The sequence below is a fragment of the Erpetoichthys calabaricus genome, chromosome 16 (assembly GCF_900747795.2).
Source record: "Erpetoichthys calabaricus chromosome 16, fErpCal1.3, whole genome shotgun sequence".
NCBI lineage: Eukaryota > Metazoa > Chordata > Cladistia > Polypteriformes > Polypteridae > Erpetoichthys > Erpetoichthys calabaricus.
Genome location: NC_041409.2, coordinates 55,684,895 through 55,703,124, shown reverse-complemented (window position 1 = coordinate 55,703,124; position 18,230 = coordinate 55,684,895). Strand labels below are relative to the sequence as shown.

Sequence of the window (18,230 nt, the reverse complement as noted above, 5' to 3'; positions counted from 1 at the left end):
CCTTTAAAGTAAATTGTAACAAAAGTTCAAGAAAAGCCTCGTTTTAGATCATATCGCAAGTACAGAATACAACAATAAGCATACCTATCTGAATACAGTCCCATTGTTATAATTTCATTTGTTAGGTTTGCAATAAATTCTAGATACTGTATTTCTTCCTCTCTGTAAAATAAAGAAAACGTGATCATTATCTCGAGGAAGCCATTTGTGCAGCACATCTCTGTCAAAGTAGGAACATAATGCTGCATCTGGTTTAGCTCAAAGCAACCTGAAACAATGTGAAATAGTACTTTAAGACAAGATTAATACACAAGATTTGTTTATATAATAATTTTATGGTTTTATAAAAACTCCTCCAAATCCATTGAAAAATAACCAACACAATAATTATGTTTTTTGCCAGAATTTACAATTAAGAAACAAATGTTATTGATCTGAGAAAATGTGCAAGACTTAAGCAAATGTTAAGAAAGCAAAGACAATCAGGATAAAAGGCTTAATTCTAAAATATAGCAAAGTCCACTGAGCTTACTCTGCTTTCACCTTCCTCATGACTGGGGAGGTCACACGATCAGAAACTGACAATCTGGAAAGAGGCAAATTAACATTATTTTATTGCTATGTTTGTTTATTTCACAAAATATTCAAATCATAAATCCTTCTTTCACAAAAGATTTCAAAATTTAAAGTTTATAGTCACTGGTTTTATAACACAGCAATTTTTTTTCCCCAAGTGTACAGCTGGTTACAAAGTCCCAGTTCTCTGTTGATGAAAATCAATTCTAGCATTCATGCTGAGCCCTCTGAGTATTTAAGGCATTTTAAAAACTGCTACTACTGTGTGCAATGCGTCATCATTTTGACACATTCCCTCACATCCATGTGGGCTTTCTGTTGGTGTTCTGCTTTCTTCCCACCTCCCAAACAAGTGTTTGTTAAGAAGGTTAGCAGCTTCAAACTGATGAAATGCAATGGATATGCTCAACAGTGAACTCCCTAAGATGAATGCAGAGAGTGGTACACTAGATAAACCATGCTTGGAAATGCTACTAATGCTATTAACTTTAGAGATCCTTGTAACCATGCATATAAGTAAATTGTCATCTTAGTTGTACTCAAAAGTCAAAACTAAAATGAGTAAGGTTCCGTTTTTAAATAGACCTTATCTATAAAGCATGCATGTCAGAGGAACTCTCACAGGCTCAGCTGAGGTATGTTATAACCCGCCGAGACGAGAGGGTGCACTGATGCTAACACAGTCATCTTCTTTCTCCATAATATTGAGAAGCCAGCCAATGAAGGCAAATGACCCTGCCCCTTCTGGTCTAGCCGCCATAAAAACTTGGGCGTCCCAGAAGGAGGTGTCTTTTACTAATTCAAACAACCCGCTGGATGGGGCTCAACTAGCGAACACGACTAGGCTATCCAGCCCAACACTTTAACATTTGCCTGTTTTTTCACCGTAACAGGGTGTATGCTAAAGAGCATTTTCTTTATGTTTTGATATATTTTATCTCCGGACAATAAATGGGAGGACTCAGTTAGCACCCTTAAATTTCTCGAAATTTTGGAGCTGCACCCAGCAACAAGACATACTGTACTTGTTTTCAAACAAGTGTTCACAAGTGGAGTTCCTAAACAATCTCAAACTATGCTACATCATCCGTGTGTTTTGTGAATCATCCCTGAAATTTTGCTTAATTTGAAGTTCAATCCACAACTATGTAATTATTCTGAAATATTTAGGATGTGTCCTCAGATGTTTCTGGTTTAAAATTTCTTAGTTCAGAAAATGCTAAGTGTTGTTTTAATTACTGACAAAGCCCAACGTTAAGTCTAAAATGTTCAATGTGTAAAGAAGCACTTGAAATATGGCAGTTAAATGAATGCAAGTTAAACATTCAAGAATCTATATTACTAACCGAGAATGCTAAACCGGATACTAACCGAGAATGCTAAACCGGATGATGGACGCAGGCACATCTGGCCATGGGCCGTAGCTGCAAAAAGACGTACTGCGCAGGCGCAAAAAGAGTCCGCGAGAGTCGGCTGAGGAGCCGAGAAAGGCGGACAAAAGAGGGCGAGAGAGGCGGATGAGGGTCCGCGAGAGGCGCAGGCGCAAAAAGAGTCCGCGAGAGTCGGAGAAAGGCGGACAAAAGAGGGCGACAAAGGCTGATGAGGGGCCGCGAGTGGCGGACAAGACCACAGAAAAAAGGAGTGAGCACATACAAAAAGGAGTCACACAAGCACCGAAAAAAGGAAAAGGCACATAAAAAAGTACTCAACCGCGGGCAAAGCACAAAACACATTGCACACGAAACTAAACACAATAAAAAAAAAAGAACAGACGAGCGCACAACGGCAAGGCACGACCACGACCACCCCCCCCTCCCCTACAGGCACGGGACGAGACGGGACGGGACGGGACACACACCAAGAGGGGGATTCAACAAGCCCATGGAAGACAATAAAAAAGAACACAAAACCACCCCACAGACCCTACAAGCAAGGGACGGGACACACACAAAGAGGGGGATTCAAACAAGACACAGGAACACAAAAAGAAAGAAGACGCTCGCGCAACAACAATCCCCCCCACACATCCATAAGAAGTGACACCCAAAGCCACATATTCTAAAGTGAACGTCGACACCTTCACACTAGGCAGCATGGGTGTCGGTGTAGGTGTCAAGCCCATGGGACACAAAAAGAAAGAAGACGCTCGCGCAACAACAATCCTCAACCCCCCCCCCCCCCCCCATAAGAAGTGACACCCAAAACCACATTTCTAAAGGAAACGTCAATATTAAACATACGTCATCTGAACACCTTCACACTAGGCAGCATAGGTGTGAGCATAGGTGTATCTCCTTACAATAAAGCACTATTAACCGTTCAACTGCAGAAAAGGATACATATTAACAGTGAGTGCGATCCTTATTTCGCAAAGCGGTGACAAATCAATTAAAACTACAAAATAGCGCGTCACAAATAATGTACATGCAACAACGCGTCAGTCAAACGCCACAAGCAAAACATGCCCGTCGCGGACATCAACGCCAGACACCTGTTAAATGCTTACGCCAGTTGGCTAACAACGCCTTCAATAATGAGTCCACTATTGAGGAAAATTCATTGGGATTAATGAATGTCATTTGCAATCATTGTCATTCACTTAACTTCCCAGAAGAAACAACTGGCAATACAAATAATGAATTTACACGTAGTTGTCAAAAGGGTAAAATTAGACTGCCTCCTTTACATATAATCACCACGGACCCAGTGTCATTGAAACAAAACCGGAATAAAGCTAGGTCAGAAATTAAAGACAGAGTAGAAAGCAAATTAAAACGTCCTAAACAGGTTGAACAAGGGGGCCACGCACATGGACAGCAGGTTACAGATAATGAAGACCGGAATTCAAAAGCTTGAAAAACATGAGCTCAACTGACCAAAGATACAAACTGAAACGAGAAAAACTACGGGGTCCGCAGGAGTCCAAAATGCACCGCGTAATAGTACGGACGAAGCTCTGTATTACCAGTGGGGGACTCCAGAATGACACGGGCAAACGCTCCGTATTAAACGTGCGTCATCCGGACACGTAGCTGCCCAGCGGGCACGGGTTCAAAACGCCGGGGGTAGGCGAGCGAAGCGAGCAGGGGGCGGAGCCCCCTTGTAATTTGTAGAATATAATGAGGCCACCTATCATCTCCATTAGAACTTTGTGGACAAAATAAAATAAAGGGGGGTGACTCGGAGGCCACCTATCATCTCCATTAGAACTTTGTGGACAAAATAAAATAAAGGGGGGTGACTCGGAGGCTAAGGGTCTGTGCTGGTCTCTGGAAGGTAGCTTACTTGCATTACTGCCAGAAGGTATCCCCACTCTGTTGGGCCCTTGAGCAAAGCCCTTCAGGCTTCAGGGGTGCTGTACAATGGCTGACCCTGCACTCAGACTCCAAAAGGTCATGTGAAAAGACATTTTCTCCTCGGGGATTAATAAAGCATATCAAATCAAATCAAAAAATCTAATAGTGTAGTGATAACTGAAAATTTAAATTACCAAGCTGGAGGTTTCAGAGGAATAGATGATGTTGTGTATTAAACACAGTACTTTATGCTTCATGATTGCTCCAAAACAAAGCTTAGATAGGGAGGATAAAGAAAAACAAATCCTAAAAATAAGGTCACTCTTGCTCTTTTTTCAAAATGACCGTGTGGTTTTTAATTCTGCATAAACTTTAAACGCAAGAGTATAATGTCAATGAGCTTCACTTTTGGCTTTAAATGGTCACCAAATCAGGAGGCACATGTGACTATCCTGTCAGCATTGGGCACACAGTTGTGCTAACTCTGGAAAGAGGGTTTGCACATCATATTTAGTCTCATTTCTAATTTCAAGACCAGGTTTAAAAGAGACAATAGTGATATTGAACCCAGTTATTCTAATGTCCTGAGACTGGAGCTTATCCTGGTAGCATGGGGCAGAAGGCATGAACCAAATCTGAATGGGACATCAGTCCTTTGTAGAGCACATTAATGCATACATCTGCACTCACTACTGCTATGCCAGTTTAACTCAATAGGCATATCTGTGGCAAAACGGAAAACTGATATAAGCACAGAAAGAAAATGCATTCTCCACGCATACACCACAGTAACTTAGGTGAGACTTGAACGCAGAACTCTAGAGCTGTGAGGCAGCATCACTAACAGCTGCTCCACTCTGTCACCTCATCCTATTAAATGCTGACATTTGTCACAGGTCGTGGATGTTCATTTTAATTTGAATGGGACCAAAACTACCACCATTTTCAGCATATATTATTTATGGTACATCTTATTAAAAAAAACAAAAATCATTTCTTCCCAAAACATAAAATACTCTTGTTTATAAAAGACATTATAAACATTACAAAAATTTGAGCAAATAAAAAAACGCTTTAAACATAAAAAATCATGATATGTCTGAAATAAGGGTATTTTCTGTTTTATATATACCCCTACTTTGAGAACAATACTGAAAAATTAAAAACTGTTACCTCAGTGGAGAAGACATTAGATCATATTCTGCACTTTGCTGCATGCGAGTACTGGAAGGACCTAAATATTTATTCAAACCCGACTGATCATCCAGTGTCTTTCCTTCTTTATATGCAGCCTATGTTGCACAGAAAAAAATATGTTTAATTGGAATGATGTAGTAATGAACTTTAAAAAGAAAACTCATAAAAGTATCCTAAACAGAATCCTGACACTGGTTAAAAGTGTAGGTCCTATAATGACATTTGACTACATATTAATTAGAAAAGCTTTGACATTTTTCAAAACAACCCTGAATAGAACTGAAGCATTGCTTTACAAATGACCTCAGCATCTTAGTTGGATTTAATGAACTAATTCAACAAAATGTTTAATACACACATCAGTACATATAATGTTAGAAATAAACAACAGATGGACAACAGTGCAATAAACATATCTGTATTTGTATTACAGTAGGCTTTGGATTAATGAAACATTAGCTGTACAGGGCAAAGCCCCAACTTATTTGTGCGACTTGAATTCAGAATCCATTTTATCCAATAGGTTTATGAGAAGCTGGCAGCCCAGGGTGCAAGGCAGGAACTGCCCCATGGCCAGGCACTAGTCCACTTCACAATACCATCACATGCGCATCTGAACTCACTGAAAGTAGACCAATTAAGGATCACAAATTTAAGCTAATTATTTTTGGGTAGGTGGAGGACTACAATACTCAGAGAAAACATACACAGATACTAGAAGAAGATGCAAACACCAACCACCAGTTAGGAATCAAAGCCAGGTGCCTTATGCTCTTTAACACCAAAGCTAACCACTATGTATGTTTGTTGCCCCGCATAATAACTATTGTATATATTGAAAAAAAAGCAAACAGCAACTTTAATTAGAAATCAGTAATTAAATATCAGATTAAAAATATGAAGAATGTTAGTAAGAATGATAACAAAAATCTGTTGTCTACCAACCTCCTTCTTGCTCCAGTCAGATTCCAACAGCTCTGTTTTATCTTTTGTGTCAGCATCTGAGGTCATGCTAAGTGGAAGAGCAAATCATATACTTACACATAACCGCACTATCAGATGTACTCAGTATTAAATTTGCACTTTTTCATTACTGAACACAAAACCCAAAATATCAATAAGTATACTGTATTCTCTTTTGCAACGTCAAGACTCAAGCATGGTCAACGTTTCTTAACATATTAATGACCAGATACACTGTCATAAAGCCTTAATTCAAAGCAAGAGTTTGGCATACAACCAGATCTTTCATTTTCTTTTATCAATGATGAATGCAAAACATTCCACAAGAAAGGAGAAATAGTGGCTTGGTTTATTACTTTTTCTGCTGCATCCAATGGTTCTACTCTATAAATTACAAATTACTGGAAATTATACATCCAGTGTTTGGATATATACTTTTGGATATAGAAAAGACTAGTTTTTAGTTCACTAAGATTACATAGTAAATATATAACTTATTTTTAAGAGTTCACCAAGTCTAAATTTGCACTGTACATGCTAAGTTTATGGGATGAAACATTTAAAAAGTCTGAATTAGCATATGATGACCTAATTCAGGGTGTTCTTAAGAAATGTAAAGATTTATTTCATGATGTAAAAGTACAAAATAAACAAGAAGAGTTGTGTCAGATATTTGGAATATTGAAGTGTGTGTTTTAATTCAAATGATTCAAAAATCTACCCATCTTTCCAAAAATTTCAAGTCTGTTTACTTCGGTACTAAATAAATACTCCATATAAACTGAAGCAGGACATCACTGTTCAATAAATCACAGTACAAGCCATTAATGACACTTTTTGTGACAAGATCATGAAAACTGAGCAGGACAATTTTGGTAATATTTGTAGCTAGTTTCATACTACTTGTTCATGGTAAAGCAGCCTCTAGATCAGTACATTCACAACAGAAATGGCTAGAGCAGACTTACGTCATGGGGCCCACACGTTCACAGACATGGCATTTCTTGGGATACTAGGCATAATGCACAGAGATGTGCAAATGATGACCAAGGAGCACAGCAGCTGCATGACCTGTGCTGGCAGTAATGGTTTAAGGTGGGACATACGTGATTTTACAGAATATAAATGAATAATGTAACTTTATATTTTTGGAGTATCTACACATTAGTTTATCTAATGCTGTGCAACACCAGCAGAGAGTCTTTCAAGAATTCATTTTACTGCTTTTTTTTTTTTTTTGCAATAGTAACTAAACATCATAATAAGTAAAGCACTCGGGAGCTGTATAGGCCTAGCAAACTGCTGAGGAATTACCTTATTTGATCTGTCTGCGTGTCATGGTCTACCATTCTTGTAGTTGTCTCTTTGACTTTTTTTCTTCTAGGAGCAGCATAATACCTGTACTGTGACAGAAAAGAATGGGAGTCCTTTTTCAGTGTTCTAGGTGCAAATGGCTGGTGCTCCGTGAAATGATGAGAGTGCTTCTCTAGAAGGTCCCCGCTATACGTTTTTTGTTTTGGATCCTGAAATGATCGATATGTATTCTTGCTTTCAGAGGAGCTATAGGATGAAGCCGAGTTATTTCTTCGAGGAAATGAACTTCCATAACTTAGTTCTGAAGAATAGTCAACATCAGTCTGAGAACTGCTTCTCATGGGGCAAGTCCTTGATGAATTAAATTTTTGTTTTGAATGGTAGCATTTATATCTTGGGGAAAATGATTGTGTACTTTCCTGATTTGGGTAAAATTCTTCAAATCCACTGTTTTTCTCATTGTTCTGAAATGAAAATCAAAACGCTCATTAAAATATGTTTTTTTTCAGTTTTACTACTGTACTGCAATAAATTTAATAACAGAAAAGAGAAATGTATAGAAATTAAACCTAAAAAAATGCATGTCCTTAAAAGGACAATTGAAATGCAACCAGGAGATGAGAGGTTTGGCAAAAGACTGGTTGTGATATTATAAAAAGAAGCACTATCTCAGGCCCTCTGGCTAGAACTTTGGAGAGTATCTTAAGATAATTATTTAGGAGTGAGATTGGTCTGTATGATGCACATTGTATTAAGTCCTTGTTTTTCTTAGGAAAGACGGTAATTAATGCTTGGCAAAAAAATTTGAGGTAGAATTTTGTTGTCTCTACCTTCTATAAAGTTAAAAAAATACATACAGTTAAAAAAACTTCTAGCACTGTTATACCATGGAAGACTCAAAGAGCATCTGATCTAAAGAGAACATGCCAGAAAGCTGAGCCCAAATGGAGAAAAGCTAAACTGATTATCAACTATGAGATATTGAAGGTTAAAATACCAGAATACAACAACATAGTCCAATTTGAGAGGCAGTGTTATTTCTCTAGAATTATAAATAACAATGCTAGTAATCCCAGAGTCTTATTTTCTACATTTGATCATCTGCTAAACCCAGGTCACTCAATGGAATGCCTCCAAAATACTTCCACAGTGAAACTTGAGGCTTTTGCTGTATTTTTTAATCAAAAAATTAATATTAGAAATAATATATTACATCTCCCCAATACTGATCCTCTTAAACCCCGGTACTCCATTATAAACAAATTAAATTCTTTCACCAGGATAGATCTACCTGATTTATATAAAATAATTTCTCAACTGAGACCCTCCACCTGCATCCTTGACCCAATACCAACAAGTTTTTTCAAAGAAGTATCGGGAATGCTAATTGATAGTATTCTTGACATAGTAAACTCGTCATTAGATACGGGGGTCTTCCCAGACTGTCTTAAAACTGCTGTAGTTAACCCCTGCTCAAGAAAAATAATCTTGACTCCTCTGCTTTTGAAAATTTTAGACCTATTTCTAACCTGCCTTTCTTAAGTAAAATTCTAGAGAAGGCAGTCATTATGCAGATTAATGATCACCTCAATAAACATGCCATTCTTGATAAGTTTCAGTCGGGTTTCAGAACAAATCACAGTACAGAAACTGCACTCATTAAAGTAGTAAATGACTTGCGGGTAAATGCAGACAGAGGCTGTTTATCTGTTCTCATCCTCTTAGACCTGAGTGCCGCATTTGATACCATTGATCACAATATTCTTAGAAATCGCCTTAGTCAGTGGGTGGGCCTCTCTGGCAGTGTCTTAAATTGGTTTGAATCCTACCTGGCAGGTAGAAAATTCTTTGTTAGTTGCGGTAATTATACTTCAAAGACGCACGATATTCTATATGGTGTTCCACAAGGCTCTATCCTGGGTCCGCTGCTCTTTTCGATTTACATGCTTCCGTTAGGTCAGATTATCTCGGGGACACAACATGAGCTACCACAGCTATGCTGATGACACACAACTGTATTTATCAATAGCACCTGCCGACCCCGACTCTCTTGATTCACTGATACAATGTCTTACTTGTGTTTCTGAATGGATGAGTAGTAATTTTCTCAAACTAAATAAAGAGAAAACAGAAATTTTATTGATTGGCAATAATGGATATAATGAGGTTATTAGAAATAAACTTGATACATTAGGATTAAAAGTCAAGACAGAGGTAAAGAATTTAGTGGTAACTATTGACTCTGACCTGAATTTTAAATCACATATTAATCAAATTACTAGGACAGCATTTTTCACTTAAGAAATATAGCAAAAGTTAGACCTTTTATAACATTGCAAGATGCTGACAAATTAGTTCACGCTAGGGCTGCACGATAACAGAAAAAATGATTATCACGATTATTTTGCTCAAAATTTTTATCACGATTAATAATGACGATTATTCCTTTGGTAAATGAAGTCTGTGACCAAAGCAGTGTAGCCTCGGCCAGTTATTCACAGATGCTGCCCTAATCATATTAGCTGCGTTGTCCGTTGTGATGCACACAAGTCTTTCTTCCACCAACCCCAAGCGGACATCGCTTCTTTGAGGCCCACTGCAATAAACTCCGCTGTATGGTCTTGTGGGAAAAACGTAGTTTGCAAAAGCTTGCTTTTCATCTCAAACTCGCTGTCAATAAAATGAACTGTCAAGCTCAAATACGGTTCCGCAGTTCTGCTTGACCATAAGTCGGTCGTGGCAGCAAAATATTCAAGGCTGAGCCTGAGAATTTCTCTTTCTATTTCTTTTCGGCATTTCGCATACAGCAAGGGCAGTGCAACATTGGAAAAATGGTTGCGTGAGGGAATGCTATATCTTTTATCAAGTGTTGCGATCATTTTTTTAAACCCCTCACTGCTCACGGTGGTTATTGGACACATATCCTTGGCTATATGGTACGTGATCGCCTCTGTTATTTCCCGGTGTCTTTACGAGCTAGGCAGATATGGTATTGCGTTGAACAATGTCCCTGATATTGTTGTCTGTGTTGTGGATGGCTGGTAATTTTTTGTTGTTGCTGTTTGTGCCTTCAGTCGTTGAAATTCTTGATAGTGTACTTTGTGGTGGCTTTTAAGGTGGTTGATGAGGTTTGTTGTGTTACCTTGGGACGTTTGGACGGAACAGGAGCAAAGTTTGCACAAGACTCGTACCTGATCAACATCACATTCCTCGAAATCGAAATAGTTCCAGACAACTGAGTATGACCCCTTTTTAGGAACTAACGATCGCACTTCTGCACCTTCCTCACATTGCTCCGCCATCATATGTTTATTCTGACTGACTGTTATTGCTGCTATTGACTTCTACTGCTTCAGAAAGCGCTTGCAATCTAGACGCAGTAACGTCATAGTGACGCAGTCCAATCCGTAAACTCAGCCCATAAAAAACAGTTTGGTCTTTATACTGTAAAATCGCGACGATATTTATTAACTGATCGTGGGTCATAAATATCGTTATCATGAGAAAAAAAAGATTAATCGTGCAGCCCTAGTTCACGCTTTTGTTTTCAGTCGACTACATTACTGTAACGCAATCTTCTCAGGACTATCCAAAAAAAACATTAATCGATTGCAATTAGTGCAGAATGCAGCCGCTAGAATCTTAACTAGGAAAAGAAAATCCAAGCACATTTCTCCAGTTTTGATGTCACTACATTGGTTACTTGTGTAATTTAGAATTGACTTTAAAATACTGATTATGGTTTACAAAGCCTTAAATAATCTCGTTCCATCTTATATTTTGGAATGTCTTACACCTTACACTCCAAATCGTAACCTTAGATCATCAAATGAGTGTCTACAGTACTTAGAATTCCAAGAGCTAAACTTAAAAGAAGTGGTGAGGCGGCCTTCTGTTGTTATGCACCTAAAATCTGGAACAGCTTGTCAATAGGAATTCGACAGGCTAATATAGTGGAGCACTTTAAAACACTGCTGAAAACACATTACTTTAACATGGCTTTCTCATAGCTTCATCTTAGTTTAATCCTGATGCTCTATATATTCAATTAATTATCATTATTATTCATGGTGGCTCCAAAATCCGTACTAACCCCTACTTTCTCTTCTGTTCTTTGTCCGGTTTTCTGTGGTGGCGATCTACGCCGCCACCACCACCCAATCAAAGCACTGTGATGTCCCTACATTGATGGATTAAAGGCCAGAAGTCCCCATAACCATCATCATCAAATTCTTCCATGAGAACCCTGACTACAATGAGGACTGATTGAGGTCATTTATGTTAGGTAGAATGCCTAGAGGGGGCTGGGCGGTCTTGTGGCCTGGAACCCCTGCAGATTTTATTTTTTTCTCCAGCTGTCTGGAGTTTTTTTTTTTTTTTTTTCTGTCCTCCCTGGCCATCGGACCTTACTTTTATTCTATGTTAATTAGTGTTCCCTAATTTTAATTCTTATTTATTTTGTCTTTTTTTCTCTTTCTTCATCATGTAAAGCACTTTACATTATTTGTATGAAAATGTGCTATATAAATAAATGTTGTTGTTATAAATGTTGATAATAATAGTGGAGCTAACTTATTGTAATTTTTTTTTTATATAGAAAAGTCCACTGGGTAACCATCAAGGCTGGTTGCTTTTTCACTTTGAAGTTAATTTATAGTGCCTAGTAAATTCTGAGAGTGTTAGAGGTTTATCCAGTTCCACTGCACTAAGAGTATCCATCTGTTGTATCTGAAATGAATCAAAAAACTCATTAGATTGCATCTTATCTTCTTTAACCCGAGCGTAATATATGGACTTACAGTACTTTCTAAATGTGCGGGTTATATTTTTATGGACAATATTAGTTGTCAAGAGGCTAAATTCTGATTGCAGAGTCTGTCTTTTCCTATAAAGTGCTTCATTTGCAGACCTGGCATATTCTAGATCTATTATGGTAATTTTGCCAACTAACTCAGAAGCCTTCTTGGTTTCCAATTTATTTTTGTGAGAAAGATATGAAATAATCTGTTTTCTTAAAAATGCCTTCAGAATTTCCAAGAGTATTCCTACATAGACCTCAGAGGATGCATCTGTCTCAAGAAAATAATCAATTTGCTTGGATATAAATTGGATATAAATAATGACAGATGGTTAAGACAAACAACTATAAACACAAATGTGTAGGGCATAGTGATTTAAGCTACATGATCAGATGGGGTGATCAGAGATAACAATCTCTAAGTGCCATATTTACAAGATTTAATAATGGGCATAAAATTATTGTCTATGAAGAAATAATCAATTCTTGAGTAACAATGATGTACTGGTGAGAAGGAGGAATAGGCTCTTAGGTTAGGATTTAAAAACCTCCATGGTTCTGATTTATGATCCAATACAAACTGTGTAATTATTATGCTGTGTTAGATATTATCGATGCTGTGGCTGAAGACCTGTTCAGGTCTGGATTTAAAACACAATTAACATCTCCAGCCTTTATAATTTTATGAGTATTCATGTTAGGAATAAATGCAAATACATTTTGGGTGAAATATGCATGAACCATGTTAGGTTCATAGATATTTATCAAAATCAATTTAGTATCAAATGAACTGCCCATCACCATGACATATTACCCTGCAGGATCAGATACTTCATCTGATACTACAAGTTGGATTTCATATTATTGCCAGGTGTTTTGGCTATGGAGCGTATGGTAATGTTAACACTTAGTTATTGGGGTAGAAAGGATAAATAAAAAATAACATTGCTCTCTTTCTCTCCCCCAACCCTCTCCCCCCATTTTACCTCCCCAGGTGAGGCTAGAACCCTCTTCACAAAGTCCCGGTCCTCTGACATGTCAAGAGACAGAGTACTTCCAGAACAAAACGAAACCTCCAGCAGTGGTGTAGAATAGGTTAAAATTGAGATATCTTATGATAGTACAGTCCAAATACAATAAACCTAGGGAATGATGTTAAATGGTTCCCATGGAGACTGAGATAACATGATAGTACATTCCTAATAATAAAAGTATGATAAGAATAGCTAGTGACTCTGAAGTTGCCAAAGTGTGCATGTATTTAATGAAAGAAATATCGATGCAATGATTGAAGTTTAACAACAAAAAAAGTGGCCGAAAAGGATACGCTGTGACTCATGATCACGTTTCAAAAGGATGTCAGAATCAGTCTTCTCAACTCTTTTTCTGCTTCATCCAGAGTACTAAAAATATAAAACTTATTTAAATAACCACTTTCAATTTGGCAGGACAGAAGAGGCTGTGTTTGAGTTCGGCTCTGTGTAGGTGTTGTTTAATGCTGTAGAATGCGGCACAATTAACAGCTGTTGAAAAGGAGAAATCTGGAAAAATACAAATGTGATTATTTTCAAAAATGATCTCTCTCAGTATGAGAAGGGACATCAAGTGTTCTTTAACTTGTAGTTTGTCAAAACAAACAATAAAGCTTCTCAGTTTTGAGGTATTCAATCCAAGTATACGGTAGACTGCTGAGATCTCGGTGTCTGAGTTTTTCAGGGAGACCTTTGATTCTGATGTTGGTCCTTCTATATCTATCTTCCAGCCCAGCCGGTTTATCCTGTTGCTTTTTTGGTAGTGGTGGATGTCGATTGTTCAGCTATTTTAATACAATTTGTAAACATTTCTGCTTAGTATTTCTTTCTTTCTTATCCTTTTTTATATCATGCTTTATTTCATTTGTGACTCCCCAAGTCCGTCAATCATTACCTTCAACTTGGACAGTGGGTTTCAGTTGTCTCAGCGCTCTGTTGGCGGAGTTGTGAGACCAGTTGGGAATGATGAGGCTGACTCATGGGAGGTATTATCTGTAGTTGACAGCAGGGATAAAAAGGCCATGCTTGGTTCCAATAATCCTCCTAGAATCAAAGAATTCTCTTTGCTGCCTTGCTCGCAGTTTCGCTTCCACTTATACTCTTGGCTGGAGCCAATGCCGAAGTGTCACGCCCTGGCAGGTCTGTACTTTCGCCTGTCTGTTCCAGGTCAGTCACTGGCACGCCATATCATAAACTTGAGACCAATTTGGACTTTGATGGAACTTCAGTTACCTTATCCTTTTTCTTTTCTTTATGAACCCTTTGTTTGCTGCTCATTCTTATTCATACTTGCGTATAACGTAAATACAGAATACCCCGGGATGACAGTAAAAAAGGGTAAAATAACACCACTGCTAATGGAGCTCTGTCTAGACATCAATCTCCTACAACGGACAAGACGAACATTTTGTCTGACAGCCAGTAAATAACATATTGTCTAACTGAGCCTTTACTCGTGTGTAAGCTTTTAAGATACAGTGAGTTCAGGCACAGTCTCTGCCCTTTTCTTTCTTTTTTCCATTGTATCATGGTACATAAAGCACATACCACCAGACAAATGAGTTTATCTTTTGTTTGTCAGGTCCAAAACACCTGCATTCCTTATTCCCGGTAGCCCGGTCACATGCATTGTACTTATGGGTGAGTGCTTACTGGCTGTCAGCTCTCAGACACACACAAACCTACCCCTATGACTTTAGACAAAATCAAACCTGCTGTATTTCTGTCAGGGAGAGGGGCAGAATGGATGGACTGAGCTAGATAGAACTAGATATGTCAAAGTACTCAACTGGTGATCACAAGAATGTGACGTAACTGTTCTGACCTGCTAAGATTACGTAAACTAAATCAGCCACTTAAAATCTCTGGAAAATTCATGTAATGTGATATGGCGTTAAGACATCTTTTCATAGTTTACAAGGCTCTGTTGCAATTAGTAAAGAGGACTACATTCCAAAGTTTTTAGGCAGCACACATATGTGGGACTCTGGAGGCAGCTGATAGGTACCGGCAGGCCAAGCGGAATGCGGCTTCGGTGGTTGCTGAGGCAAAAACTCGGGCATGGGAGGAGTTTGGGGAGGCCATGGAGAACGACTTTCGGACGGCTTCGAGGAGATTCTGGTACACCGTCCAGCTTCTCAGGAGGGGGAAGCAGTGCAGTGTCAACACTGTGTATGGTGGGGATGGTGCGCTGCTGACCTCGACTCGGGACGTTGTGGGTCGGTGGGGGGAGTACTTCGAAGACCTCCTCAATCCCAATAACATGCCTTCCAATGAGGAAGCAGAGCCTGGGGACTCAGAGGTGGGCTCCCCCATCTCTGGGACTGAGGTCACCGAGGTGGTCAAAAAACTCCTTGGTGGCAGGGCCCTGGGGGTGGATGAGATACGCCCGGAGTTCCTCAAGGCTCTGGACGTTGTAGGGCTGTCTTGGTTGACACGTCTCTGCAACATTGCATGGACATCAGGGACAGTGCCTCTGGATTGGCAGACCGAGGTGGTGGTCCCCCTCTTTAAGAAAGGGGACCGGAGGGTGTGTTCCAACTACAGAGGGATCACACTCCTCAGCCTCCCTGGAAAAGTCTATTCGGGGGTCCTGGAGAGGAGGGTCCGTTGGATAGTCGAACCTCGGATTCAGGAGGAACAGCGTGGTTTTCGTCCTGGTCCCGGAACAGTGGACCAGCTCTACACCCTTAGCAGGGTCCTGGAGGATGCATGGGAGTTCGCCCAACCAGTCTACATGTGTTTTGTGGACTTGGAAAAAGCGTTCGACCGTGTCCCTCGGGGAATCCTGTGGGGGGTGCTCCGAGAGTATGGGGTACTAGACCCCCAGACTAGAGTTGTTTGGTCCCTTTACGATCGGTGTCAGAGCTTGGTCCGCATTGCCGGCAGTAAGTCGAACCCGTTTCCAGTGAGAGTTGGACTCCGCCAGGGCTGCCCTTTGTCATCGATTCTGTTCATAACTATTATGGACAGAATTTCTAGGCGCAGCCAGGGTGTTGAGGGGGTCCGGCTTGGTGGACTCGGGATTGGGTCACTGCTTTTTGCAGATGATGTTGTCCTGTTTGCTTCATCAGGCCGTGATCTTCAGCTCTCTCTGGATCGGTTCGCAGCTGAGTGTGAAGCGGCTGGGATGGGAATCAGCACCTCCAAATCCGAGACCATGGTCCTCAGCCGGAAAAGGGTGGAGTGCCCTCTCAGGGTTGGGAGCGAGATCCTGCCCCAAGTGGAGGAGTTCAAGTATCTCAGGGTCTTGTTCACGAGTGAGGGAAGAATGGAGCGTGAGATCGACAGGCGGATCGGTGCGGCGTCCGCAGTGATGCGGGCTCTGCATCGGTCTGTCGTGGTGAAAAAGGAGCTGAGCCATAAGGGAAAGCTCTCAATTTACCAGTCGATCTATGTTCCTACCCTCACCTATGGTCATGAGCTATGGGTAGTGACCGAAAGAACGAGATCGCGAATACAAGCGGCTGAAATGAGTTTTCTCCACAGGGTGTCTGGGCTCTCCCTTAAAGATAGCGTGAGAAGCTCAATCATTCGGGAGGGGCTCAGAGTAGAGCCGCTGCTCCTCCGCATCGAGAGGAGTCAGATGAGGTGGCTCGGGCATCTGATCAGGATGCCTCCTGGACGCCTCCCTGGTGAGGTGTACTGGGCATGTCAAACCGGGAGGAGGCCCCGGGGAAGACCCAGGACACGCTGGAGGGACTATGTCTCCCGGCTGGCCTGGGAACGCCTTGGGATTCCCCCGGAAGAGCTAGAAGAAGTGGCCGGGGGGAGGGAAGTCTGGGCATCTCTGCTCAAGCTGCTGCCCCCACGACCCGACCTCGGATAAGTGGAAGAGGATGGATGGATGAATGAAAAATTTAAAAATAAAAAAATACAAGCAAAAAATATAAAACCAACATAATAGTTCCTTGCCTGAAAGCCTAAACGTTTCTGTGGATGCAGGTATTAACTTGTGCTGTGTTTCATTCGAACTGGGAAGATGGAATTTTTGAGTTTCCTATTCAGAATTTTCAACTGGAACACCCCTTCAAGTTGGATTTCCAACTCGGAAATTTGGCGGATTTGTGAAGTCTGAGTTTGTCAGATTTCAGATCATGTCAATCCAAAATGGTGACATACATCAAAAACATTCATGAAAGTTGTAGTATTATACGGTTTATTAGCACTTCTATTTGTGTCTCATTAAATCAGTCATACATACAGCCCTGTCCAACTTCTATCTGAGAACATGTCGCTATGGTGTTAGGATGTGCAAAATACATTGTTATCAAATGATAATTATTCCAACGGTGCAAGCACAATAAAGGTTTTCCTGGACGCATCCATATTGCTTTTCAGGATGCTTTACTGGAACGTGGTCAATTCAGGTGTGATGTCATTCCCAGCTCCGACTTCTGAGGCATATGGAACGCATCAGAGTACTTTTAGTAGGGAGCAGCTATTCTACAAACTGCAAGTCAGTCTGCGATAACTCACTGTCAAATGAGAACAAGACCATAGGCACAGAATGATTTTCCCTCTCTGTTTGTTACAAATGATATTACCTCTGGTGATATGTTCATTTTCAACCTAATTAATAAACCCACATCAGTCACATCTCACAATGAGATCTGCTAAAGAAAATAAATTAAAATTTGTTGTGACTCGTGCAAGAAATCAATCGGTCCAATTCAAATTGACAATCAATTCATTCATAAGGATCATGCACGATATTGACTGTATTACCTTGAAGTAAAGAGTAGGAAATTTGAATGGAAGGACAAGGAAAAAAATCACATGGTCATAAAACAAAGCTTATAACAAACAGGCTTATGGAAAAAAATTCTAAAAAACATTAATTACAACAAATGGCTAGTAAAATGGATTACAACAGACAGACAACAGTGACTCCATCTTCACTGAAAATTGAAAATCTTTAATGTCAACCCTGTAGTCCTTCATACTTTATGATATGAAGCATACTGACCTTGGCTTTCCTTGTAAAGTTTAGCTCACTTGTTTCAATTAACCAGAACTTTTTTTAAAACAAACATAGACATAAAAATGTTTAAT

The 18,230-nt window shown here is 39.8% G+C and overlaps 1 protein-coding gene across 1 annotated transcript in view; it reads right to left on the bottom strand.

Annotated features, from left to right (window-relative positions):
* The window catches only part of spata7 (spermatogenesis associated 7), a 40,339-nt gene that overhangs the window by 5,153 nt on the left and 16,956 nt on the right, over positions 1–18,230 (bottom strand). The window contains exons 5-9 of the mRNA XM_028821389.2: positions 7,347–7,810; positions 6,015–6,081; positions 5,046–5,164; positions 533–586; positions 85–162 (exon numbers count right to left, since the gene is read on the bottom strand). Coding sequence (XP_028677222.2) covers positions 85–162; positions 533–586; positions 5,046–5,164; positions 6,015–6,081; positions 7,347–7,810 — 782 coding nt within the window. The remainder of the gene's footprint in view (positions 1–84; positions 163–532; positions 587–5,045; positions 5,165–6,014; positions 6,082–7,346; positions 7,811–18,230) is intronic.